The sequence below is a fragment of the Pipistrellus kuhlii genome, unplaced genomic scaffold (genome assembly GCF_014108245.1).
Source record: "Pipistrellus kuhlii isolate mPipKuh1 unplaced genomic scaffold, mPipKuh1.p scaffold_m20_p_8, whole genome shotgun sequence".
Lineage (NCBI taxonomy): Eukaryota > Metazoa > Chordata > Mammalia > Chiroptera > Vespertilionidae > Pipistrellus > Pipistrellus kuhlii.
Window position 1 is genome coordinate 11,254,058 of NW_023425584.1, and position 23,509 is coordinate 11,277,566.

General features: G+C 37.8%; 1 protein-coding gene across 2 annotated transcripts in view; it reads left to right on the forward strand.

Moving 5' to 3' along the window:
* The window catches only part of GABRB2 (gamma-aminobutyric acid type A receptor subunit beta2), a 188,845-nt gene extending 166,227 nt beyond the window's left edge, over nt 1–22,618 (forward strand). For both annotated transcript variants that reach the window (XM_036424327.2, XM_036424328.2), the window contains one exon: nt 16,587–22,618. In XM_036424327.2, coding sequence (XP_036280220.1) covers nt 16,587–16,934 — 348 coding nt within the window. In that variant the 3' untranslated portion in view covers nt 16,935–22,618. The remainder of the gene's footprint in view (nt 1–16,586) is intronic.
* The last annotated feature ends 891 nt before the right edge of the window (nt 22,619–23,509 follow it).

Consider the following 23,509-nt stretch of genomic DNA (forward strand, 5'->3'; position numbering starts at 1 on the left):
CTGTTGTTAGATATTTGCATTGTTGTTAGAACAATTTGCATTGTTTTTAAGTGGTTTTCTATTATAAATAAGTCTAAAATCAGCATCCTATTGATGACTTGTTTGTACATGATTAACTCCTAATCTATTTCTTAACATGGAATTCCTGGGTCAAAAGTGTCTTTAAAACAGTGATCCACATTGCCAAGTTGTTCCCCAGAAATTTTCTGCTGTAGTGTACATACCGACTAGCACCATATGAGAGCATGGCAGTACACACACACACACACACACACACACACACACACCACCCAGCCCTTAAAGTGACCAATAGAAAACTGATGTCTGTGTCCAGTTGTCAAAAGTCTTAGAGAAGTGAAGAAAAAAAAGCCATGTACAATATTTCTCCCCCTTGTCCAAAAGCCATAGAGAATAAAACAGCAATAGAACAAAACAACACTCAACTCAAACTGAGGCTCTGCAGAGAGGCAGAGATGCATAAGCAGAGCCAACGTTGATTGCTGCAAGCAGAATCCAGAGAAATTTACTCAAGCAGTAGTTGAGCAAATGATGAGAACTTATAAGAAGGTCCACATCAAAATGAAGCATCTAAACAAAGAAACAACTTGGCAACCATTCAGGAAAAGTGCCAATGAGTCAATTTCCTTTTTTCTCTCTCCCTCTTTCTCTCTCTTTTTCTTCCTTCTCCCTGTTCCTCTTTCCCTCTCCTTCCCCCTCCCTCCACCTCCCAACACACATACATGAGTAACAGAGCGAAACTCAGCATGCAAAAGACAGATGATACTCTTTTATTGGGGAAGAAAAAGTACTTTTTGAAAAATTAAATTTTTTCATAATAAATGTTTTTTTTTTGTTTTTACTAAAAATTGAAAAAGAATATAAAACAAAAGGTCAAGGATGAGATGATAAACAAAAGGTAACTAAGGAGGCAAAATGAAAGCAAAACAATCTTTATAGAAACTAATAACTAAATCTAAAATAATCAGAAGGAGAATCAGTATGGCAAACATTAAGGCATTAACACAAAGTTTAGGTTGTAGTAAATGATGCCAAATGCAGAGGAAAAGAGATGTGGAGATATAGACCTCTTAGAGCAAACACAGTAAATATATAGGACAGGACAGTAGTTTAAACAAACAGAACCATGATATTGGAAAATATGGAATAGAAAAAATACAGCCATGTGCCACTTAACAAAGGGGTATGTTCTAAGAAATATATTGTTACGTGATTTCATCATTGCATGAACCTTGTGCACTTACACAAGCCTAGGTGGCACAGCCCACTCCACACCAGGGCTATAGAGAAGAGAGAGAAGAGCCTATTGCTCCTAGGCTACAAGCTGTACAGCATGTTACTGTACAAAGAACAGCATAAGATTAAGATTAAATCAAGCACAAGAGATAATGATGCAATCAAGAGACACAGTAAACAGGAGATGTGTGAGGCTGCTGCTAGCATAACACAGCCTACTATGTTGCAGCAAGCTGCTTTTTCAGTAAGTGGAAAGAGTACACTCTAAAATAATAACAAAAGTATACTATTGTGAATACATAAATCAATAACATAGTTGTTTATTATTATTGCACTAGAGGCCCAGTGCATAAAATTCATGCATGGGGACGGGGGTGGTTATCCCCTCAGCCCAGCCTGTACCCTTTCCAACCTGAGATCCCTCTCACAATCTAGGACCACTGCCTGCTTGATTGCCCCTAACCACCCACCCTCTGCCAACCTAGTCACCCCCAATTGCCCCTACCCTGCCAGCCTGGTCACCCCACACAGCCTGCTGTTCAGTCATTTGGTCCTTTCTCACTAACTCCCCTGTCAGCTATGTTGCCCAAGGCAGCCTGCTGGTCATTACTTAACAGTTACCGTGACAGTGTCCTGAACAATTTTCATAATCCTCTATTATTAGTATAGGTAGGCATTAGGCACCATGCATGATTGTACGTACTATACTTTCATTTGATTGGACGTGCAATAGGTTTGTTTACACCAGTATCACCACACACATGAGTAATGTGTTGCCCTAAGACATGGAAATGGCTATAACTTTATTATAATCTATGGAAGGAATTTTCAACCTTTTTTATCTTATAGTGCACACAAACTAATTAGTAAAATTCTGCACCACACAAAAAAATATATATTTTGTCCATCTGACCAGAAAAAAAGGTATAATGTTGATTCATTCACACTGGACAGCTATTATTGTGTTGGCTGTTGTCATTTTTTGTTTGACAATCTAAAGAAAAAGAGGTCACTGCCTTGTCCAGCCCATGTGGCTCAGTGGCTGAGAGTCACTATAAACCAGGAGGTCACAGTTGGATTCCTGGTCAGTGCACATGCTTGGGTTGTGGGCTCAATCTCCAGTAGAAGGCATTCAGAAGGCAGCCAATCTATTATTTTCTCTCATCGTTATGTTTCTACCTCTTCCTCTCTCTGAAACCAGTAATAACACATTTAATAATAATATAAAAAACAATAAGTCAGTGCCCTTGTGTTGCATATTTTAAAAATTCTTGTGGCACACTGGTTGAAAATCACTGATCTATGGAATTATAAAATGTGAGTCATTGTTGACTGAAAAATCATTTTGTGGCACATGACTATATTTATATCTGACATCAAAACTGATTATAATAATTATACTAATATATAATTCTTGAATTCCTTCTCTGTGCTTAGACAGTTTACATATATTATGTCTTAAGTCCCTAATATTGCCATATATTATCAATATTATAATTTCACAAATGATTAACTGATACTAAGAGAGTGTAATTAACTTAAGGTTAGACAGCTAAGAAATGGTTGAACAGAAAATATGACTAGAGGCTACACTCTTAACTGCTATACATATCTGCAATGAAATTAATCAGTAGGCCAAAAGGATATACTGTATTATGATTTAAAATTATACAATCTCACTCCCTCTTTGTTATATTCTTCTGAAATTGCTAACCTTCTGAAAAAGTGAATGAGCTACAAGGAAGAAAAAGTGAATGAGCTACAAGGAAGAAAAAAGATAGGTCTCAAACTACACCATAGAAATATTAAATTTTATAAGACAATGGAAAATGTGGCAGGGTTCTGTGGGGAGGGGGCATATAACCTAAGAATATCATTATTGACATATAAAGACAAAAGAAAGACAGTCTATCCTCAACATTTAAGATCTTAGGGAATAGCATCTATGAGTCCTTATTTAAAAAATAAAATAATAGCTTAAAGAAAAAAAGTCTAGCCCCTAAGAAAAGATAGTCAATATGAGGAACTTTAGAATAGGAAAAGGCAGTATGCTAGTATTTAGAACTAAAGGTGGTATCCAAAACTGAAGCTATACAATTTCAGAAGTTAAAACTTACGTAATGAAAGATAATTGAAATATTTTTTAAAAACTAGATACTAAAAATATGAAAAAAAGATCAGGTTGAATGTTGTTGAGAAGGGAGAAAGTGTTTGTTTTCTAATTTATAACAAGAACTTAATATTTACTTTTTCATTTTTAGAGCTTATGAATCAAGAGGTTGAAGATTAAGGATATGTTTTAAATTAACATGGATAACTACTATGATAGTATTCTCACTGGGTCTACCATAGACTGCTTACACCAGGGTCACCTGGGAGGCTTGCTTAAACAGTTGATTCTAGACATTATAAACTAAAACCTTTCATGGAAAGCTGAGGGATCTACCTTTTATTCTCGCAGTTCTCTGTGGCATGGAAGACGGAGGACCATTATGGTAGAAGGATAAAACACTGACAATTCATCTTATAAAAACCTTTGATAATAAAAAAGAAGTAAAGAAAGATGCAGATAATGTAACTAAAGCTAGACATCGAAATAAGGATAAAGACATCTTACAAGCAAAGTTAGAGCAGAAATTAAGATTTAAGACCAAGCTTGTTTTAACTGTTATAATTAGAGCAAATTATCAACTCACCTGTCAAAATAATATGTTAAAGTTGAATCAAGCAACTAACCCCCACAAATGCTATTTATTAGCAATACTTCTAAAGTAAAAGTATTGAAAAATATTCTAAATCAAGTCATCTGGAAAAAACAAGTGAAGCAAATCCAAATCCAAAGAAGATTGAGGATTGAACATAATTACTGTATAAAGATGAATTGAAGAAAAAGATATATTAATACAGATATATTTTATAAAAATTGCAATCCAAAATAAAGATGTTAATTAATAAATCATATGTAGTTAATAAACTACACATTAAAATAGCCTCTAAATAAATGAAAATGATAAGTAAAAAAGAAAATGACAGAAACATTAACTAAGTAGTATATTGAATAAAGTTTATTAATTTATCAACTCATTTTTATACAACTTATGTGTCAAAGATACAATAAAAATTAAATTGAATATTTACAAAATAATAGCAATTTAAATCTAAGGAATGTGGTTTAAATAGTTAACAGTCAGAAAGTTGTAGCTTCAAACACCTTTGAGCAAATAATTTTATAAATGAATTAAATGCATAATTCAAGAAGTTTAAAAATGAGTAACAAAATATCTAAAAGCAGAAGAAAGTATTAATCAATATCAAATGAAAAAAATCAAAACAAAATAATGTAGAAATATATCAGTTCTTTACAAAGAAAGCTAAGTAAAATAGGGAAATAAATAATCAAGAAAAACATTTATTAAAGTAACAAAGAGGGAGCCAATATGATTACATCGAAGTAAAAAAAAAAAGTAATAATAATTATATAGGAAGGTGACATTAAAAGAAAATTATGCAGACATCTTAGTAAATGTGGATAAAGAACATGACATTCTTAGAAAATATAAATTATCAAAACTAACCATAGGTAAAAAATGAAAACAGACCAATTACCAAAGACAAAACTAAAAAAACAGAAAAATGTTAACATCCTTTAAGGGGAAAGTGGATGATTTTCAGTGGGTGTGCCTGCACACGGGTATTCCCCAAGAATTTTTAAAACATTCAGTACCTGACTACTTAGTCAGGGGCACTGACCTCTTTTCCTAGAGAGACCCACTTGCAGGACCAGCCCTGGAAGCTGCCTGCCTGCTCTGGGTCACCACCCGGCCAGTGTCTCTGTGAGGCCCTTCCATGCAATGGGCCTGCCATCTCCTGTCTGGTAAGAGGGCAGGAACATGATATGACTCCTAGAATGAGAATCACAACCAAGGAATTACATTTTGAAAATATATTTATTGTCAGAATATCCAGGCCACCACTATGCAAAACTTAATAAACAGCAGAGAAAGTTTATGTCACACCTGGTGGTTTTTATTATTTTTTTCATCTTAATTGTTGAGAGTATTACAGATGTCCTGCTCACCACCCCCCCACCCCCACTGAGCCCCTTCACCTGCTCCCCACCCCACCCCAGGCCTTCAGCACCCTATTGACTGTCCATAGGTAATGCACATATGCTTACCAGTTCTTTGGTTAATCTCTCTCCCCTCTCCCCTCTGAAATTCATCAGTCTGTTTCATGTTTTCATGCCTCTGATTCTATTTTACCTGCCGGTTTATTTTGTTCATTAGATTTCTTTGTGGTTTTGCAAAGCACACAGCAATACTTTGGCCCTTCAGATGCTCGGTTCCATTCCAGCATTTCAAATACATCACCAACATACCAGCTGGTTACATCAGGTCTGGGTTCAGACCCACTTTGTCATGGGTTGCTGGCATAATCTCTCAGAAGAAATGTGTCCTCAGGTTCGATTTTAAGGCAAAAATTCACCTACTTGTAATGTTTCTGATGCTAGTATATAATATATATACTATAAACATTGACTTTCTTTTATTCTTTATCAATACCTGCCAATAACTTGATGGTGTATTTTGCTGATAAAAATCTCAGATTCTATTTAATTTAGTAACAGCCCTGGTATCATGATCAGAGAAAACTCTGCAAAGATTCTGAACTGTTGAGAAGTATAAAATCCAAAAGAAAACTGTGTGTTCCATAGGCAGCTTTGGGAATCAAAGACTGGCATTAAATTTTTATTCCCCATCTTTCCAAGAATGATAAATTATTTTGTAAAACAACAAGTACAGCACCTCCAGCATCGGTGCGTTCCTGGAGAAATTAGGAATTTTTTATGGCCTCTGCTGAGAGGAGGTTTGCGGGTTATTTGATGCCTGTTTCATTTTGGCAAAGGGCACCTGGGGAACCATAAAAATGGACCCAGACATAATTTTGAAATTTCCCTCAGCAATAGACAAGCTGCCTCTGCCTCTCTACACTTGTAACTGCTGCTACAGAAATTTCTGGAAGCTGGATGAGCCTCCAGGGCACCGTAGCAGGTTCCTCCACTGAGGACACCAGCTATGACTGCCACAGGGGAGTGAGAGTCTCTCTGAGTCAGTCCTGGGGGACAAGCCCGCCAACCCCTGGTGCCACCCTGCGGGTGCCCTGCAGGAAGCAACCCGCAACAGGGAACACTGCTTCCCGTGGCATCGCAGGTTTCCTCAACCGGGATGGGGCTGCTTTAGTTCAGCAGTTGAGAATGTTGGCCCCTGAAGCTGTAGTCACTGGCTTCATCCCTATGAGTCCTTCAGCCTCACTCTGCTCCACACTAGCCTGTTTTCGCCAGGGATGCAGATTTGGAAAGAGCATCACCAATGTGTTGATCACTATGCAAGTATTTACCAAATTTCTGCCCCTGGAGACCCAGCACACTGGTTAGAGCTCGCTTAGTCAATCCTACTTGATTTTGCATTTGAGACAACCCGGAGTTCAAGCCCCATGACCGTACTTATCAGCCACGTGAGCATAGGAAAGCTCTCCAAGCCTCAGTTTCTTCCTTTGTGAAATGGGACTTACAGTTCAACCTTCAACAGAAGGTTTCGAGGATGGCAGGAGGCAGGACATAGACAGTATTTGTCAGGTAGTTGGCATGAGATAAACTGATGAAGTGATGAAGTTGATGTCTACTGTGGAAGAAACCACAAGAACAGAGATCTGCCTTTTCCTGTTACTTAAAAATTGTTTCTAAATTCAGAAGCACTGTCCCTCTGTCAGATGGAATAGTCCGCTGCCCCTGTAATACTCTCTTCAACTGTTTTTAGGTCATCAGAAGGAAGAGCATATAATGCAGATGGGACGTGCTGCTGAGTTTCCGAGGAGGGAGATGTTCCCTTCAGATGCATGTTTAGGAAAAGTTTCACACAGTAAGAGGCGCATTCCGTCTCAGAAACAGGAGCGAGAATTTTCAATATTTTACACAGAATCTAGCTGACATTTTATTCTTCAACAAAGCCTCCCGTCAGCAGTTGGGTTTGATGCCCTTTCCTGTCTTCCTAAAATCACAATTTTCTTCTTTTCCTAACTCAGCCTGCAGCCTGTACTTTGTAAAGTGGCAGTCACTTTCCCTTCCAGCCATCTGTTGGCCTCAGATTGAGTGTCAAAATGGAGCGGACAGATGTTTGACAAGGCTGTGTCAGATTAACAGGAGTTCTCCTAACGAGAGCTGGGCTGTGAGAGCGGATGGTGCATTTGGCATGTTCTCATTTGGGTAATTCACCGTGTAATTGGCTAAATGCACAAAAGCCATCAGCCCACAGCTGCACAAGGCATCCCTGGCCGAGGTGGATTTTATGGTTGTTGCTCCAGCTCAGTCTCCCTGAGGGTTTAGCTGGTACCCTGGTTGGGAAGGATTCAGCATTTCAAAAGGGGAGCACAAAGAAAGGACCGGTTAACGCCTCCGTCCCTTTATTATAGGGAGGATGGAGATTTTGTATAGCACACTTGGAGAGCTACCCAATGTTCACTGAAAATTCCTTGTTTAAAACATTTTAGAGTCATTGACTTTAAAAAGATCTTAAGCCAGTGCTTCTCAATCTTTAACATGCATGAAAGCTATCTAGGTACCTTGTCAATGGAACCTTGTTAAAGTGCAGATCTTCATTCACTGGGTCTTGGGTGAGGCTTGAGATTCTAACAACTCCCTGGTAATGCCAAAGCTGCTGCGTTGACTTCCACACTGAACACATAGATGTCACCCAGGGAGCAGACATGAGGTACACCTTGAGTACCAACCCGAAATGACTAGTGGTTGCCTTGACAACTAACTATACTGAGAATTCTGTAGTTCACTGGATCCCGAGGGTCAATTCACAATGCCTATCACATGCTTAAGAATAGGAAACTTTATTACAAAATATTCTCTATTTCTTGTTGTTTTAAATTACTTTTTACTTTTTTACAATATTTTGTTCCTTAGTTTTATGGGATTTTTTGAGGTATAACATGATTCTAGTTGCAGGTGTACAATATTATGATGATACCCTATATAATAAAAGCCTAATATGCAAATCAACTGGACAGCAGAACGACCAGCAGAATGACCAGTTGCTATGATGCACACTGACCACCAGGGGGCAGATACTCAATGCAGGAGCTGCCTGCAGGCCCCATGCCAGCCAAGGCAGGTGCCAGCGGGGGAGGGGAGGTCACCCTGCCAGTTGCCCCACAGATGGGCCCTGATTGCTGGCCAGGCCCAGGGACCCTACCATACACTAATTTCATTCACTGGACCTCTAGTTAGTATATATTACAAAATGATCACCACCATAAATCCAGTTAACATACACCACCATACATAGTTAACAATTTTTTTGTGTGATGTTTCATTTTTATGTTCAGACACTGAAACTTAGAAATACCAGTAGTTTGCTCAGGATTATGTAAGCTAGCTAGAGGTAGAGCTGGGATAACTAAAGCTGCAGTGTAAACCTAGGTTTCTCTCTCTGGCTGCACATGTTTATCACTGACTGCATGTGAAGCTGTTTTAAAACAGCTTTCTTCAGTTCTTTAATCGGCAGAACCAGCCAGAGTCCAATTGGGATTCAAAAAGCCAGGTCACCAAGCCTAGGTCAGCCCCTGAAACATCCTGCAACTTTGGGGAGAGAATTTCTCTGGGATGAGGAAGTCTATGCCTCCTCTTTCTAATTCATTCTGATGCTGAGATAAAGGATCTGATAGCCTTTTGACAAATCATAAGTGATTTAAATAAATGGAGGACATTTTTATGAAAATTGCTACAAGAGAACATTAAATTTTTCCTCAAGATTATTGATTTTGAAAAAAAAATTGTTATTTTATAATTATAAATTATACTTGACATTATCATTGTCATAGGTTGATTTTATCTGAGACCATTAAAAATGATGACTTTGAATTTGTATTACTGAAGTCCTTCTGATTTCCCACCCACCTGTAATGTACCTGGCCTGTGCAAAGCATGCAGAGGCCTGGGTGGGGGCTCTCAAGCCAGCCAGCCAACATCTTGGCAGTGGTTCCTTGTGCTGAGATGAGATGGCTGCCAGTAGTAATGAGGCTTTGTGTTTCCTCATTCATATTCAGCCTCCAACAAACCTTTTCTTTATTTTCATTGGCTCAGTTGACTTAAGCCTCCCATCTCTGAACCAATCCAAGGCAAGGGGAGGGGAAATACCAATGTCAGGTCCACATCTGGAAGAGGGGCCAGTCTCTATTGTTGCTGCAATCGGTGGGATAGATTTAACTACAACACCCACTGAAAGGGACTCACTGGAAAATGTAAAGAATCAGTCTCACCCACCTGTGTAAGTCAGTGACTATCAGAGCAACTGTTACCTTCTGTTATGCACCTAATTGTTTGCCAGATGTGATGGTAGGCTCCTTGAATAGGTTGACTCAATCTTAAAACAAACTTGCATATAACGTTGCTTCATTTTAAAGAAGATGAAGCTATGTAATCTCATTTTAAAGCTGAGGAAACTGAGGCTCAGCTAAGCTGTGGAACTTGCCCTAGGTTACCCAGCTAATCAGTAGAGCAGCTAGAGTTTAAAGCTGATTCCAACATCTTGTCTTTAAGACTTAATTAACTCTATAGATGTTCTTATCCACACTGGAATTCATCTATGAAATGTAATTTCATATTATCATTATCATCATAATGAAACTTTCTTTATAGATGCATTTAATAGTTTCCCTAAGTAAGTGAAGCGGGAAATAAATCTGAAAACCTAGTTTCCCGATGGGTGCAAACTCTCCTTCTTAAACTTGAACTCATTCTGTAGGCAAATAACAGAATGGAACATTCTGAGTTACTTCTTGCCTCTGCCCACTATAAGGATAAAGAACCAAGCAAGGCCCCCGAATGCAGCATCAGGAAGAAACGTTACTCACTGTCTTTTCTTAGGCATGTGAATAATGAGGTGTCAGTTTTAGATACTTTCCTGGGAGACTGCAACCAGAGGATTCACACAGCCTAGAATCTGCGGGGAGCTCCCTGCTACCTGGCTGCAGCAAAGAGAGGCACATCTGTATTGATGCATTAACATTTCCTAAGAGTGACTGGCCAATTGCTGTGCCGCCCTCTGTCACCACATCCACAGCAGTTTCAGTTGAGAACTGGTATACCATCCCAGACCTCTCCTGATCTGATATAGCACAAGTTCAGTTCCTTCACCTGCTTATCTCTACAACAAGCATGTCAAACTCGTGACCTGTGGGCCACATGCCTTGTTTATTTGGCCCGAGTTGAATTGGATATGCTTGTTCTATAATAATAAAAGTTGCTGTTATACCAATTTGACAGTTGAGAGAACTAAGGCTCAGAAAGGTTAAAACTTCTTGCCCATGATCACACTGCTAAGTGACCTTGCCTTTAACCCTGTCTGCTTTTAACTTGGCTTCAGAGCTCACGAGAGCCTCTGCCCTAAAGAAGATAATGCTTACTGGTTTTCCCTGCAAGTTCCCACAACCTAAAGGTGAAGACTCTAGGTATTGTGGTAGCCTGTTTAAAATAGAACCTTTTATTTCACAAGGTATTTCTTCCTAAAATGCTGACGTGTGTTATGAGGTTAGGTCTATGGTGGTTGCATTTGTACTGCACCTAGAAAGACTTTTTTCCCTTGTCATTATTCCCTAAACAAATGCAGTATAACAACTATTTACATAGCATTTACATTGTATTAGGTATTATAAGTAATCTAGAAATTATTTAAAGAGGATGTGCATAGATACATTCAAATACTATACCATCCTATATAATAAGAGAGGAACATGCTAATTATCCATTACACCTTGAGGCGTAACAACCATGTAACGACTAGATCACAGACCTGCAGGAGGGTGGGACAGCAAACTTCAAGCAGGGCAGTGAAAAGCTACAGGAGGGGCAGGGCAGCAAGCTATGAGGGGAGAAGGGGGAGGGAGACAGGGGAAGCTACAGGAGGGCGGGGCAGCAGGTGGAGAGCTACTGGTGCACGGATTCGTGCTCAGGGCTACTAGTGTTATATAAGGGACTTGAGTATCCATGAATTTTGGTATCTCAGAGGGAAAGGGCTTCTAGAACCAATCCCCCTTGGATACAGAGGGACCACTATACTTTTAAGCTTGTATGCACTGTATGCAATAAAGATAAAATAACTGATGCTAAGGGCAGTGTTACTATAACAAATATCAATAGCAAATAATTACAACAATAGGATTTGTAAGCCCTAGATAATTTCTTAATAGAAGAGTGAAAAAATGCAAAAAATCCAATAAATCTTAACTATGCAATTTCCACTAACTGTCACTAGTGTGTGGATGTGAAATCTTTTATCGTCCATAAAGTGATATTGTGGCATGAGGAACTTAAAATGTTAAGGCAGTGGACTGTTAATCACCTGGGAATATCCAGAGCATTTTTTCCAAAGGAGGGCACTCTGCAACGACCTAGTGTGCACTCAGTAGTCTGAGAGGTGAAAAAAAGTCCACTCAACCACAATATAGCATGGGGATTCAAAGAGAGCAAGAGAAGGCCACCAACTTTAACTTTTCGAATCCCTCCCGCAAAATAAATGGAGAAAAAGTCAGCAAATGTGGAGTTTAGACCTGGAATATAAATATAGGTGAACTATGTTGAAATACCCAGGTAATTGCAAGAAGGTGGTCAGTTTTAAGAAAAGCCAGTAGAATAAAAAAGAGCTGAGATGATTTTCACTCTTTTTGTTTGTTTCTATTATGCTATCACAAAGGGCTTTTCAATATCACAACATATTATGAGGATGGAGTTAGTACTATTAGCATTTCATAAACTATTTCAAAATCCAGAAATTCATGGATAGCTAGAAGCTAATTAAGTGGCACAGCAGTAATTTAAATTTATGTTTGCAGATTCGAACCTTCAACTCTTTCTATAAATATTTTCATAGAAACCCCTGTGAAGTGGACACCTGGACACTGGTGGCTCTCAGATATGAATAGTCTCATAGTTGTTGTTTTGGTTTTTGATTTTTAAATTCACATTGGTAGATCACATTAGTACGTCTCAAAGTTTTATTCGTAAATAGATTCCCTATTAAGGGATTAAATTAATGAATTCATTCATTATGGACCAGTGACCTTTGTGACCCTACTTTATTAGTCATTACAATTAGACACACGCAAAAAAATCACTTGGCTTAGTGGGTGAATTAAATGAGCTTGCTGGATTTTAGGTTATTGTTCTAGTAGTGATAGCCAAGTTTTTAGAGGTAGATCTCAGAAGCAGAAAGGGAAGAGTAAGGTTTTCCTCTCTGAAGGACCCCAGAAGGTACGATTTTGCTAAAGGTCATGATTAATAGAGGATCAGCAGTGTGAAGATATTCACTAGCAGGAGCTGTCCAGTGAGAGGATGTGCCTGCTCTTTCTGGTCCTTCTCCTTTGGATCCCTGCCCTTTCTAACCTCCACAAGCAGAATGGAAAGAACACTGACTTCTCAGTGAGAGCCGGCTCCAATCCTGGCTCACCTTGAGCCCCAGTGTCCTGCATGCAGAAGATCTAGGTGGATTTAGGGAAGTTTTTGCTAACTCCCTTCACCAGCTTACATCCTGTTGCTGTGACCTCACAGAACCCTCATTCCCTTGTGATGGCAAACGTGGGCGGGGACTATCCCCTGCTGTGTATCCCTAACACTGAGCACTACAGTGGGGACAAAGTAGTATTCAAAATAAAACTTGACTACATGAATTCACATGACCCAATCAGGTTATGGAGATGTAACATGAAGTAGGAAAAAAGTTGGCCCTGTAGTGAACTAAACTGAAAAACACAGGCCTACCTAAAGGACATTGAAATCCAGATTTTTAAATATCACTAAATAGTGGTAAAATCACATTTATCTAAGCTAGAGGTGTTGAACTCAATCAGAGAAGGGGCCAAAATCTAAAATCCAGCCTAAATCGCGGGCCGAATGGTTTACTGAACAGTCATAAACTGTCATTGTGATGGAAACGCAGCGGAGTGCAGTGATGACAGCGCGGTGCGGGCCACATTGCAAGGCCTGGCAGGACGGATTTGGCCCGCGGGCCTTGTGTTTGACACATGTGATTCTAAGCATTCAGCCTGCTGCATCAAATTTATTTTAGATTTAATTAAGAAAAAGTATGCCTTTTAGTTCCATTGAGTGTATAATTACCAATCATTTTTTAAAAATGTATGGGGTAACAGAGGAATGATAGATAAGAAAATTCAGCAGACAAAATCTTGTGTTCTTATATCTCCCTTGAAGATTGTGATCCTAATCCAGTACTGGGATTATGAATGAAATATATATCTTCAGAATTATCTCATCTGAGACATTTTGAATTTCATAGAGAATGAATCAGAAACTCACCAAAATTATACAAATTATTCAGGAGTCATTTGTTCTAAACTTAGAACATTATTAAACATCCCTTAATAATACTCCACTGCTGCTGAAACTGGTTTGGCTCAGTGGATAGAGCATCAGGCTGTGGACTGAAAGGTCCCAGGTTTGTTTCTGGTCAAGGGCATGTACTTCGGTTGCGGGCACATCCCTAGTAGGGGGTGTGCAAGAGGCAGCTGATCGATGATTCTCTCTCATCGATGTTTCTAACTCTCTATTCCTCTCTCTTCCTCTCTGTGGAAAATCAATAAAATATATTTTTAAATAAATAAGTAAAAAATAAAAAATAATGCTTCACTGCTCCTATTTTATTATGATTATTATTATCTATTTACATTCCCCCAGTCATGTCTAGTATATATTCATAAATAGTTTTATTAACAGTTGCCCAGAAGAAAATCAAATATCCTGATGCTTAGAGAGGGAGAGTTTCCCAAATATCATCATGCATAGTAGCCAAGGGAAATTTTACCAAGTGGCTATTTCTTAGGTAGTTAAAATGACAGTTAACAACCCAGAGCATAACAGAGAAAGAGATACCTGAAATAAGAAGGGGTGTAGGATCAACATTTTTATCAGCCTTATCTCCTTGAACTTGGAAAGTCCCAATCATCTCCCGCCAAGCTTTGGATCCTAATGATCAAGGTGTGAATTCCACCTCTGCCATTTAGGACTTTAGGCAATTTGGTGAATAACTTCGCTTACAACCTAGAAAAAAATTTCTTTCCAAAGGATTGTTTTGAGCATTCAGTGAGACTTTCTGCAAAGGACTGATACACAGTAGGCAACTTTAAATATTCCTTTCCTCTGTCGGGCCATCAAACCCATCATTAAGGCTATTACCTTGGCTTTTCTTGACCAGGTGTTTCAACATTTATTGGGCTTAATTTCCAAATCTTATAAACTTTTAAAATTATTCTTAATAATATATTTGTTTAACATTTCCACTCGGCAAAATATTACCATAAACCAAACATAGAGAATGTCTGATCAGTGGGCAGAGATTAATTGCTCAATTATTATGTTTCCACATGTTTTATAGTCTCTATTTCTCAAAAGAGTTCAGATTTGAATTTATAATGCAGGGTCATTAAACCACATTTGAAAGCTAATTGATAATATATAATCTCGGCAACATTCTTTTTGCCTTCTGCATAATTAATGAAGCTCAGAGCATTATATCTTCCAATTAAGTGTTTGGTTATATCCCTTGCTTCCATGTATCATCAGTTCCTATCATTGGCCATTTTTCTTTTGTAATTTCAAAAATTTTACTGGAAATTGGTATATCCTGATTTTCCACCAAAATAAATATAACCTGCTATTAACTATAATGTGTTGTGGCTAGGTTTTATTATCTGTAGCTATTGGGCCTTTTAAAAATAAGACACACAATTGTCCCTTCTTTAAAAAGCATTATAAATCCCTCAATCTTGCTGTCAGTATTCATCCTTTACTTTTAGTGTGGCCAATAAGAAATCACCCATGCTGAAACCGGTTTGGCTCAGTGGATAGAGCTTCGGTCTACGGACTGAAAGGTCCCAGGTTCTATTCCAGTCAAGGGCATGTACCTTGGTTGCAGGCACATCCTCAGTTGGGGGTGTGTAAGAGGCAGCTGATTGATGATTCTCTCGCATCAATGTTTCTATCTCTCTCTCTTCCTCTCTGTAAAAAATCAATAAAAATATGTATATTTTTAAAAATCATCCAAGAGAGAAAAAGGTCATCCTATCTGCACAGCTGCCTTAATTCTACTCCCTGGGCCCAGAATTCAACTCAGTACAGCCACTTCTTGACTGACTCTCTTCTTGAATCCTGCCTCCTTCCTTTCCCTTTCAAGTCCATCCTCACCTCTCACCCACTCACCACCCCATCACCCACAGTCTGCCCAGCTGTCTTTTTCAAGTTTCTTATTATTCTGAGTTCTATTTCATTTTGACAAGTCACAGGTTGCCTGCATTTATATTGTTCAAAATTATTTTTTTTACCTTATTTATATCGACCCTACAAATTTAAGATGGACATCTTGTAGGTGTGGGAATTAAGCATCCATTAAATGAAGTTATACAAAAATGTTTCTGGTAAATGCTTAATAAATATTGCCTACTGTTTTTAGTTTTAGTGTTATCATGAATTTATCTGTAATTAGGCTAATAGCATGAGCACTGAAATTTAGTAATTAATCCTCTAATATATTTTATATCTAGTACAGCTTAATATTTTATTAATTAGTTTCAAGACTATAAATTATTTAAAGGGTATCATGCCTTCAATGTCTCTGTGTCTCCTAAGTAGAAATAGTGAAAATTGTACTAGCAATAGTCTATTATATCATGACATCATTATAGCAATCTTCTGGGGTTAGATTACCATACCATTTGATAGATTAAGAAGCTGAAATTCACATAGCTTATAATGGCAGAACCACAATTCAACTTTAGATAATGTAACCACCAAGCCAGTTCTCTTAACCACTATGACAGTACAAAGTTGACCCAGGAACAACAAGGGGTTAGGGACACCAACCCTTGCAGTTGAAAATCCATGTCTAACTTTGGATTCCTCCAAAACTTAACTTGTCTCTTAGTATCTATGGGGGATTTGTTCCAGGACCTCCTGCAGATACCTAAATGGAAAGATGCTCAAGTTTCTTGTAAAATAACACACACATCAATGCATGCAGTTGACCTTCCATATCTACAGAATCTCAACCTCAGATTGAAAACAGTGTTGGAATTGATTGGGGCGGGGGGGGGGGGGGGGGGGGGGGGGGATCCATATATAAGAGGGCCCATACATTTAGAACCCATGTTGTTCAAGGGACAACTATACTACCTAAACTCTGTATCGTAATGCCCTTCTATAATAAGCATCTAAAAGGCTTATTGTCTTGATTGTCTCATTTGATTCTTCTCTCTTGCAGATGGACCCCCATGAGAACATCTTGCTGAGCACTCTTGAGATAAAAAACGAAATGGCCACATCGGAGGCTGTGATGGGACTTGGAGACCCCAGGAGTTCGATGCTGGCTTACGATGCGTCCAACCTCCAGTATCGGAAAGCCGGGCTGCCCAGGCATACCTTTGGCCGAAATGCCCTGGAACGACACGTGGCACAGAAGAAAAGCCGCCTGCGGAGACGCGCCTCCCAACTGAAAATCACCATCCCCGACTTGACTGATGTGAATGCCATAGACCGGTGGTCCCGCATATTCTTCCCAGTGGTTTTTTCCTTCTTCAACATTGTCTATTGGCTTTACTATGTGAACTAAAGCAGAGCCTCCCTCGGGAAGCAAGGACTAGATGCCTCCTCAAACTAGTTGTACAGTCTGACGTAGGACTTGGAAAACACATCAATCCAGGACAAAAGTGATGCTAAAATACCTTAGTTGCTGGCCTATCCTGTGGTCCATTTCATACCATTTGGGTTGCTTCTGCTAAGTAATGAGTACACGAAGGGCCTTGTGATTTTTCCAGTTAAAATGCAAGTCATTTGTACACATGCTGGCAAGACTGAGTCTGAGTGTTCCACTTCATCTGCTTATTGTGCAGCTGACACGGAGGGGAATTATGTAGAAGATATTCTTAGAAGGCTTGATAGCACTATCAGTCATTTCTCTGAAAAGTCATATCCAGGTATTCCGATCTTCCTTGCGAAGGGTGGCATGCTGCTGAGATGGCACCATGCTTAGGAAAGATTATCCTCAATGCCATGCGAACAGGCTTACGGAAGATGGTCTCTGCCCATCTTATTAAGGCGATAATGGTGTCCTGGGATGAAAATTCCCACTGGATTCTAGAAGGTTCTCACGTAGTTCAAAAAAGATGGGGGCAGTCAAGAGAGAGATTCAGGAAACCAAGTTGGCCAGTTTCAGATTGCTTGAGCACTGGGAATCAACTATGACGTCTTCCATTTTGGCATGTAGACCCCAGGAAAATTCTAAACATTATCATGCATGATGACCAAAGAAACTTTTCTAAAACTCTATTTCCTAGGTGGTTAAAAGAAGAGTTAAAAACCCAGAGCAGAGTGGGAAATTCAGAAATGACTGTTGGAACAAAATTGAAACAAGCATCATGACCCTTATCAGCCCACACAGCATCTGGTCTATTCGTTTATGGTCAGTGGCAAAGGTAGAATGAGAGATTTTTTTGTTTTGTTCCAACTTCACAAGCTTTGGACAGCATGCCTATAGAGGCTTATATAATTTATTTAATTAAAAGACACCCACTAAAGAGAAAAGTTAGCCAAATTAGCATCACCTTAGATCCATGTTAGACTGAGAGTTATCAAATATATGAATATAAAACACAAACAGGTTGCTATTCTCACACAACGTCAGCTGTCTCTGCAACATTTTTCCTTATAAGTTCATTTCTGACTTTAACAGGGTATTTCCAAAGAGGGATTTGTTCACTTCTTTAAAGAATTAATGTTCCTTTCCAGCTTTTCTTGCTTCTGAAATTCTGATTAAATTCTTAGAAGACAGAAAACAAATGTAAGGCTTTGGAGAGATTTAGTGAACTCCATTTCCTTATGTGCAATGAAATTCACCTTGCTATTTTTCATAGTAAACAATACTTCAAAGATTATGTGCACAAATAGAGTTAGATTGTGGGTATATTAGGTTTTATTTTTTAAGATTGCTTTCATTGTGTATGTTGCAATCTCCCCAATCAAGGAAAATATGATAAGAGTGGAAAATAGGATAACAAAGCCACATTAACCTGATGAAGGATATGGACCTCAGTTGATACTTCAGAAAAATGTCTAACTGAAATCAGGTAGGCATGATGTATTGTTTTATTCCAGTTTTAAATTATCATTATACTTCATTCTATACTAATTGGATATATGAATTTATATGTTGGACAGTAAGAAAATAGTGAACTGCTTAATTTTCCTTACAGTTTCATTTTATTGAACTTTATCTTGGTGCATGACTTTGCTATGTCTATTTAAAAAACAAAGACACTTCTTTTCAGAGTAACATTTCCTAATTTTGCATAATAGCTAAGACCATTACCTGTCTGTGTTTAAATATTATGCTTTTTCCCCCTGATGATTTATTTAGCTGCTTGGAATAGGGTAGGTCCTATTGTCCTTCTATTCCAAGTATCTTAGTACTTAGCCTTCTGAATTTAGCTTCAGATTGGATGGTATTTTTCTCCCCACCTGTATCAGGGACTGTGGCCCTTATTTCTTGATTATACACTTGAACACCTCTGAGTATGACCTGTGGGCAGAATCCAACCAAGGTTCTGTCCATGGGCTCAGAGTAGAGATTCTTCAAGTTTCTCCAGGGACACACTTCCACCTAGACGGCAATCTGGGGGCACCACACTAATAAAAGTGCCTGCCCCTTGTCACCAGGGGTTCGTCTGAATAGCATATACCAGGAAGGAGTATATTTATAACTCAGGTGCACAACTCCAAAATGCCATTCTGGAATGGTTTTTCTAGAGACAACCCTGAGCCCAAGTCAAGAAGTGGGCTCTTATTTGTAATTATTGTAAAAGCCATAAACATCCTTGGTATTGTCACATAACAAATATTTGATATCCAAGGAAGTCAACAGAGTAATCGAGATTGGAGTGGAGAGAAGCAACCTCAAAGCATGAGAGTCAAAACCATATAACCAGGGATTCATTTCTACCCCCAGTGATAAGCAGAAACTGGAAAAGGAGAAAGGATGGAACCTGGAACAGATGCCCTAGAACAGAACCCATATGTTGGCATTCAATAACCACATAGTTAGAAACAACTGACTCATCTTGCCCAGAGGTAACAAATGGTAGATATAGAATTTATTCTTTAACTATATGTTTACTGTGGTTGAATTGGTTTGAGAGGAGGGGGTCGGGGAAGGGTGTTAGATCTTATAAGGCCAGAAAGACCAGTCAGCTTGATATTCAGTGGTTAAAATTAGGGACCACAAAAGTGTGTTTTGGCAATTCTGATATGCTATTACTATCAGCTTATACATTTATGTACAGTTTTTTTTAAATTATAAAACAGCCAGATAGCCAGCGATTAAGGTGTTTTTTCATCTTTCTGACATTCATAGGCGAATTCTGACTCTAAAATTCACAGTCAAAATGAAATCTTTGATCTCAATCTGTATATATATATACATATTGTACATGACTGCTAGTAGGTATGAAATGCATTTTCAGAACTGAAAACTCATGCAACAACATCATGTGTTTGCATAGGGAATGTTACAGGTCTTTCCACTACAGTTTACTCTAAAGGGAAAGACATAAGATAAGCAGTGCCATGTAGACTTTTCCTCTTCTCATTTCTTCAAAAGCAGTGCTCGGTTAAAAAAAATAATAATAATTAAACAAATAAGTAAATAAATAAATAATGGTTTATAAACCAAAAGACTTTACATTGTAGCTTTAGTAACAAAAAAAAAAAGAAATATCTGTCAGCTTAAAAAAGCACAACACATAGAGAAAGTTCAGTAGAAAGCATAAAGGAGAAATGAATCATACTCATTTTAAGCCAGACCTGCATTTAATTGGCAACTCACCCAATTTTCATTTTCTATAGATAACTGTGTTCCAGTCTTATGATTAACTTCATATTCAACAACAGAAACAACCAAGCAATCAACAAACAACAGGTCATACAACAATATACATGTATATAAGTGTATATAGAGATCCATATAAACATACATGCATAAAAATATGCATTCATACATTGGAAAACAAAAGGAATAAGCTAATATCTTTTATTTCCTTCATTCAACCAGTGTATGAGTGCTTTTTACTTGGCAACACAAATCCACATATTTAAACAAGTGATACAGGGTACTGAGCGTTTCTCTATCAGCAAATAATGCCTACTGTTCTTAGGAACCATTGCACAATCCGACACTACAATAGTGCTGTACCTCAGAACATCAGAAACTCACTAGTTCTTGCATTGCTTGTCTACTTGCTCTTTTTCAAGGAAACAAATCACATTGTCCATTGGTCATTTAAAAACAAAAATGTCTTAAGGAAACAGAAAATGATTTTTAAAAATCCTTCCAGGAGGAGGAAAAAAAATAACTAAACCTCACCATGTTGGTAGGGCAAATATCTCAACTGTAGCAATCATGCCATTTTGCTAAGTGTACAGAGTCTATGTAATGTGAGCAACCATAACTTTCACTGAGTGTAAATATTAAAATGGATTTCTTAAATATTTTTAACTTCTTATTTGTATTTTATGGTAAGGCAGTGTGCAAATTCTGTTCATGGCTTCTGTTGATGTGTTATAATAGACTGTAAATAATTAAATATGCTGTAAATGAATAGTCTATAGATACAAATACTTCATTTTTTTCTCATTTTTTTATTTCTTTTTTACTAAGTACAGTTACTGCAGAGCCCCAACAGAGTAATTGAAACATTCTTTTTGCGTAAATGGTTTGGGATCCCAGATAGAAGGGTTTCAGTTTAATAACACACACACACTTAATACACTCACAAACATCTACACATACGTGCTCACTTACAAACACCTACACACACTCACTCATAGACTCATACATATTTACACATACACGCTCTCAGTCACACACATCTACATACACACACCTGCTCACACACACATGCATCTACACACACATACACACACATTCAAACACAACATTCTTTCCTTTGCCCACTCACTCCCATTCTTCCTCCCTCTATAAACACACAGTATTCATGTAGTGAATGTAACAAACCAAGAGATAGCCTTAGAAATGGCAATTGGGAAAAGCAGAAATCATCATTATTTACTTGAAAGGGTTTTTATGTGTCAGAATTCAAGAAACCAAAGGTTGTAACTTACATGTCAATTTTCAAAGAGTAAAAGTTTATATTGACAGCACTACAGGAAATAAAATTGCTTATGATGCATACCTGCTCCAGAAATTTGTTACATCCTAGGAGACCTTTTTTTTATATATATATATATAATAGCTTTTTGTCCTTAGGTAGTATTCTTTCTTTCAACCAAAGACTCCAGAATTATTAAAAAACAAAAAAAGGAAAGAAAAAGTGAAAAATGAGGGAAAACAAAAAAAAGACACTGCTTTACACCAAAGGTATGAACACGATTTTCCAAGTACACTAGGAACATTGTCAAAAATAGTAAAGATCCAGAATAATGCTAATTAAGATACTACCCTAAAGAAATCATTTAAGAAAAAAACAAAACAAAACATAAAAGCAGCAGTACTCTTAAATATCTGTTGTTATTTGGATAGGGAAATAAAACATTTCTACAGAAGTTTGCAAAATTGTGACATCAGATATTAATTTGCTTCAAGTTTTTTTGCGACAACTATGACCCAAAATGAAAAACAAAACTTTGTGTTTTTTAACTTTCAAAAGCAAATGTCTCTCTCCTGTCTCATTGTCCACTAAGCTGATGCCCATGTGTGTGTCCTTGCACTGTTTTTCCCTTTGAGGTTCAGTAATTTGTTTTCAACCACACTCCTTTTTAACATAATTCAAAGTTGCGAATAATTTAAATTCCATAACATTTTTATTATTATTTGCATGGGTGTTTAAATAGTTTTGTTATGAATATTGTCCCTGCACAGTTCTGAATTGTCCTTTTATAAAAAGTGACATTCTAGTTCCTTCACAGTGTAGTGACTATCCGCCTTACTATTTACCTTGTAGCCTTTTTTAATATGCACATAATGCAGATTTTCCAATGGCTAGGAAGTGCAAAACACAAGTGGATATCATTGCATCTATTTTTCATGTCTTTCTAAAAACAGGACTACTAAAATCTCTGGGATACATGAGATAGTAACAAATGAGGATTATAAATGAGTAGCACATAAGAATTATTTTCTTGAATTTAAACTAATTACAGTCAGTTTCAGCATGTAAATATATAATAATGTTGGCTAGTGTGTAATTCTTGAATTAAGAAATATAAATAAAACTTGAAAGGATGCGTGTGTGTGGTTTCATTGGGCTCAGAAACTCTTTTCTCTATTAATAAAAGTTAGGTTGTAGAAGGAAGGCTTTTGTGAAGAGCAAGGAGAAGCCTGGGAATGCGGGACCAGCTGTTGTGCAGATTTGAGTTTGCGCTCTGATTTATCATATATTAGGTAAACTAGAGGCCTGATGCACAGAATTCGTGCAAGAGTAGGCCTTCCTTCCCCGGCCTCCGGCACCGGCTTCCCTCTGGCACCCAGGACCCAGACTTCCCTCCCGCCATCAGCAGCAGCCCCAGCTTTGTCCAGAAGGTTGTTCAGAAGGACAAACGATCTAATTAGCATATTACACTTTTATTATTATAGATGACTGTGCAGCTACTTAATCTCAGTTTTCTTATCTACAATATTAAGCAAAGGTATAATTGTACATTCTTCAAAGGGCTGTTGTGAAGATGAAATGAAATAATCTGTAAGGAGTTCTTAACACAGTACAAGACATGTGATAAGTGGTGTATAAACAGTAAGTAGTAGTATTGTTCCTCTTGTTAAGTATCATCATAAAATCTTATTATGATCGTCATTATTAAATGTTCTGGTAGGTTAGATATTTTATATTAAGGATAATTAAGAACTTGGCTTCAATTACAAAAACATGGTAAACATAAGGTGCTCATTCATTTAACATTCAACAGATATCTGCTGAAGATATTATGCTAAGTACCTTGCAAATTTAATATTCATCTAATCCTTTCCATCTTCCTAAAACTTGAAGCCACTCAAGATCAGAATGAATAAGAATCTTGCCCACGAGCATGAAAGAACTTGGATTTCTATACAGGCTGGAGTGGCCCCCAAATCCTTGCAATTTCTTTCCACCTCATCATTGAAAGTAAGTGACCAGGCTT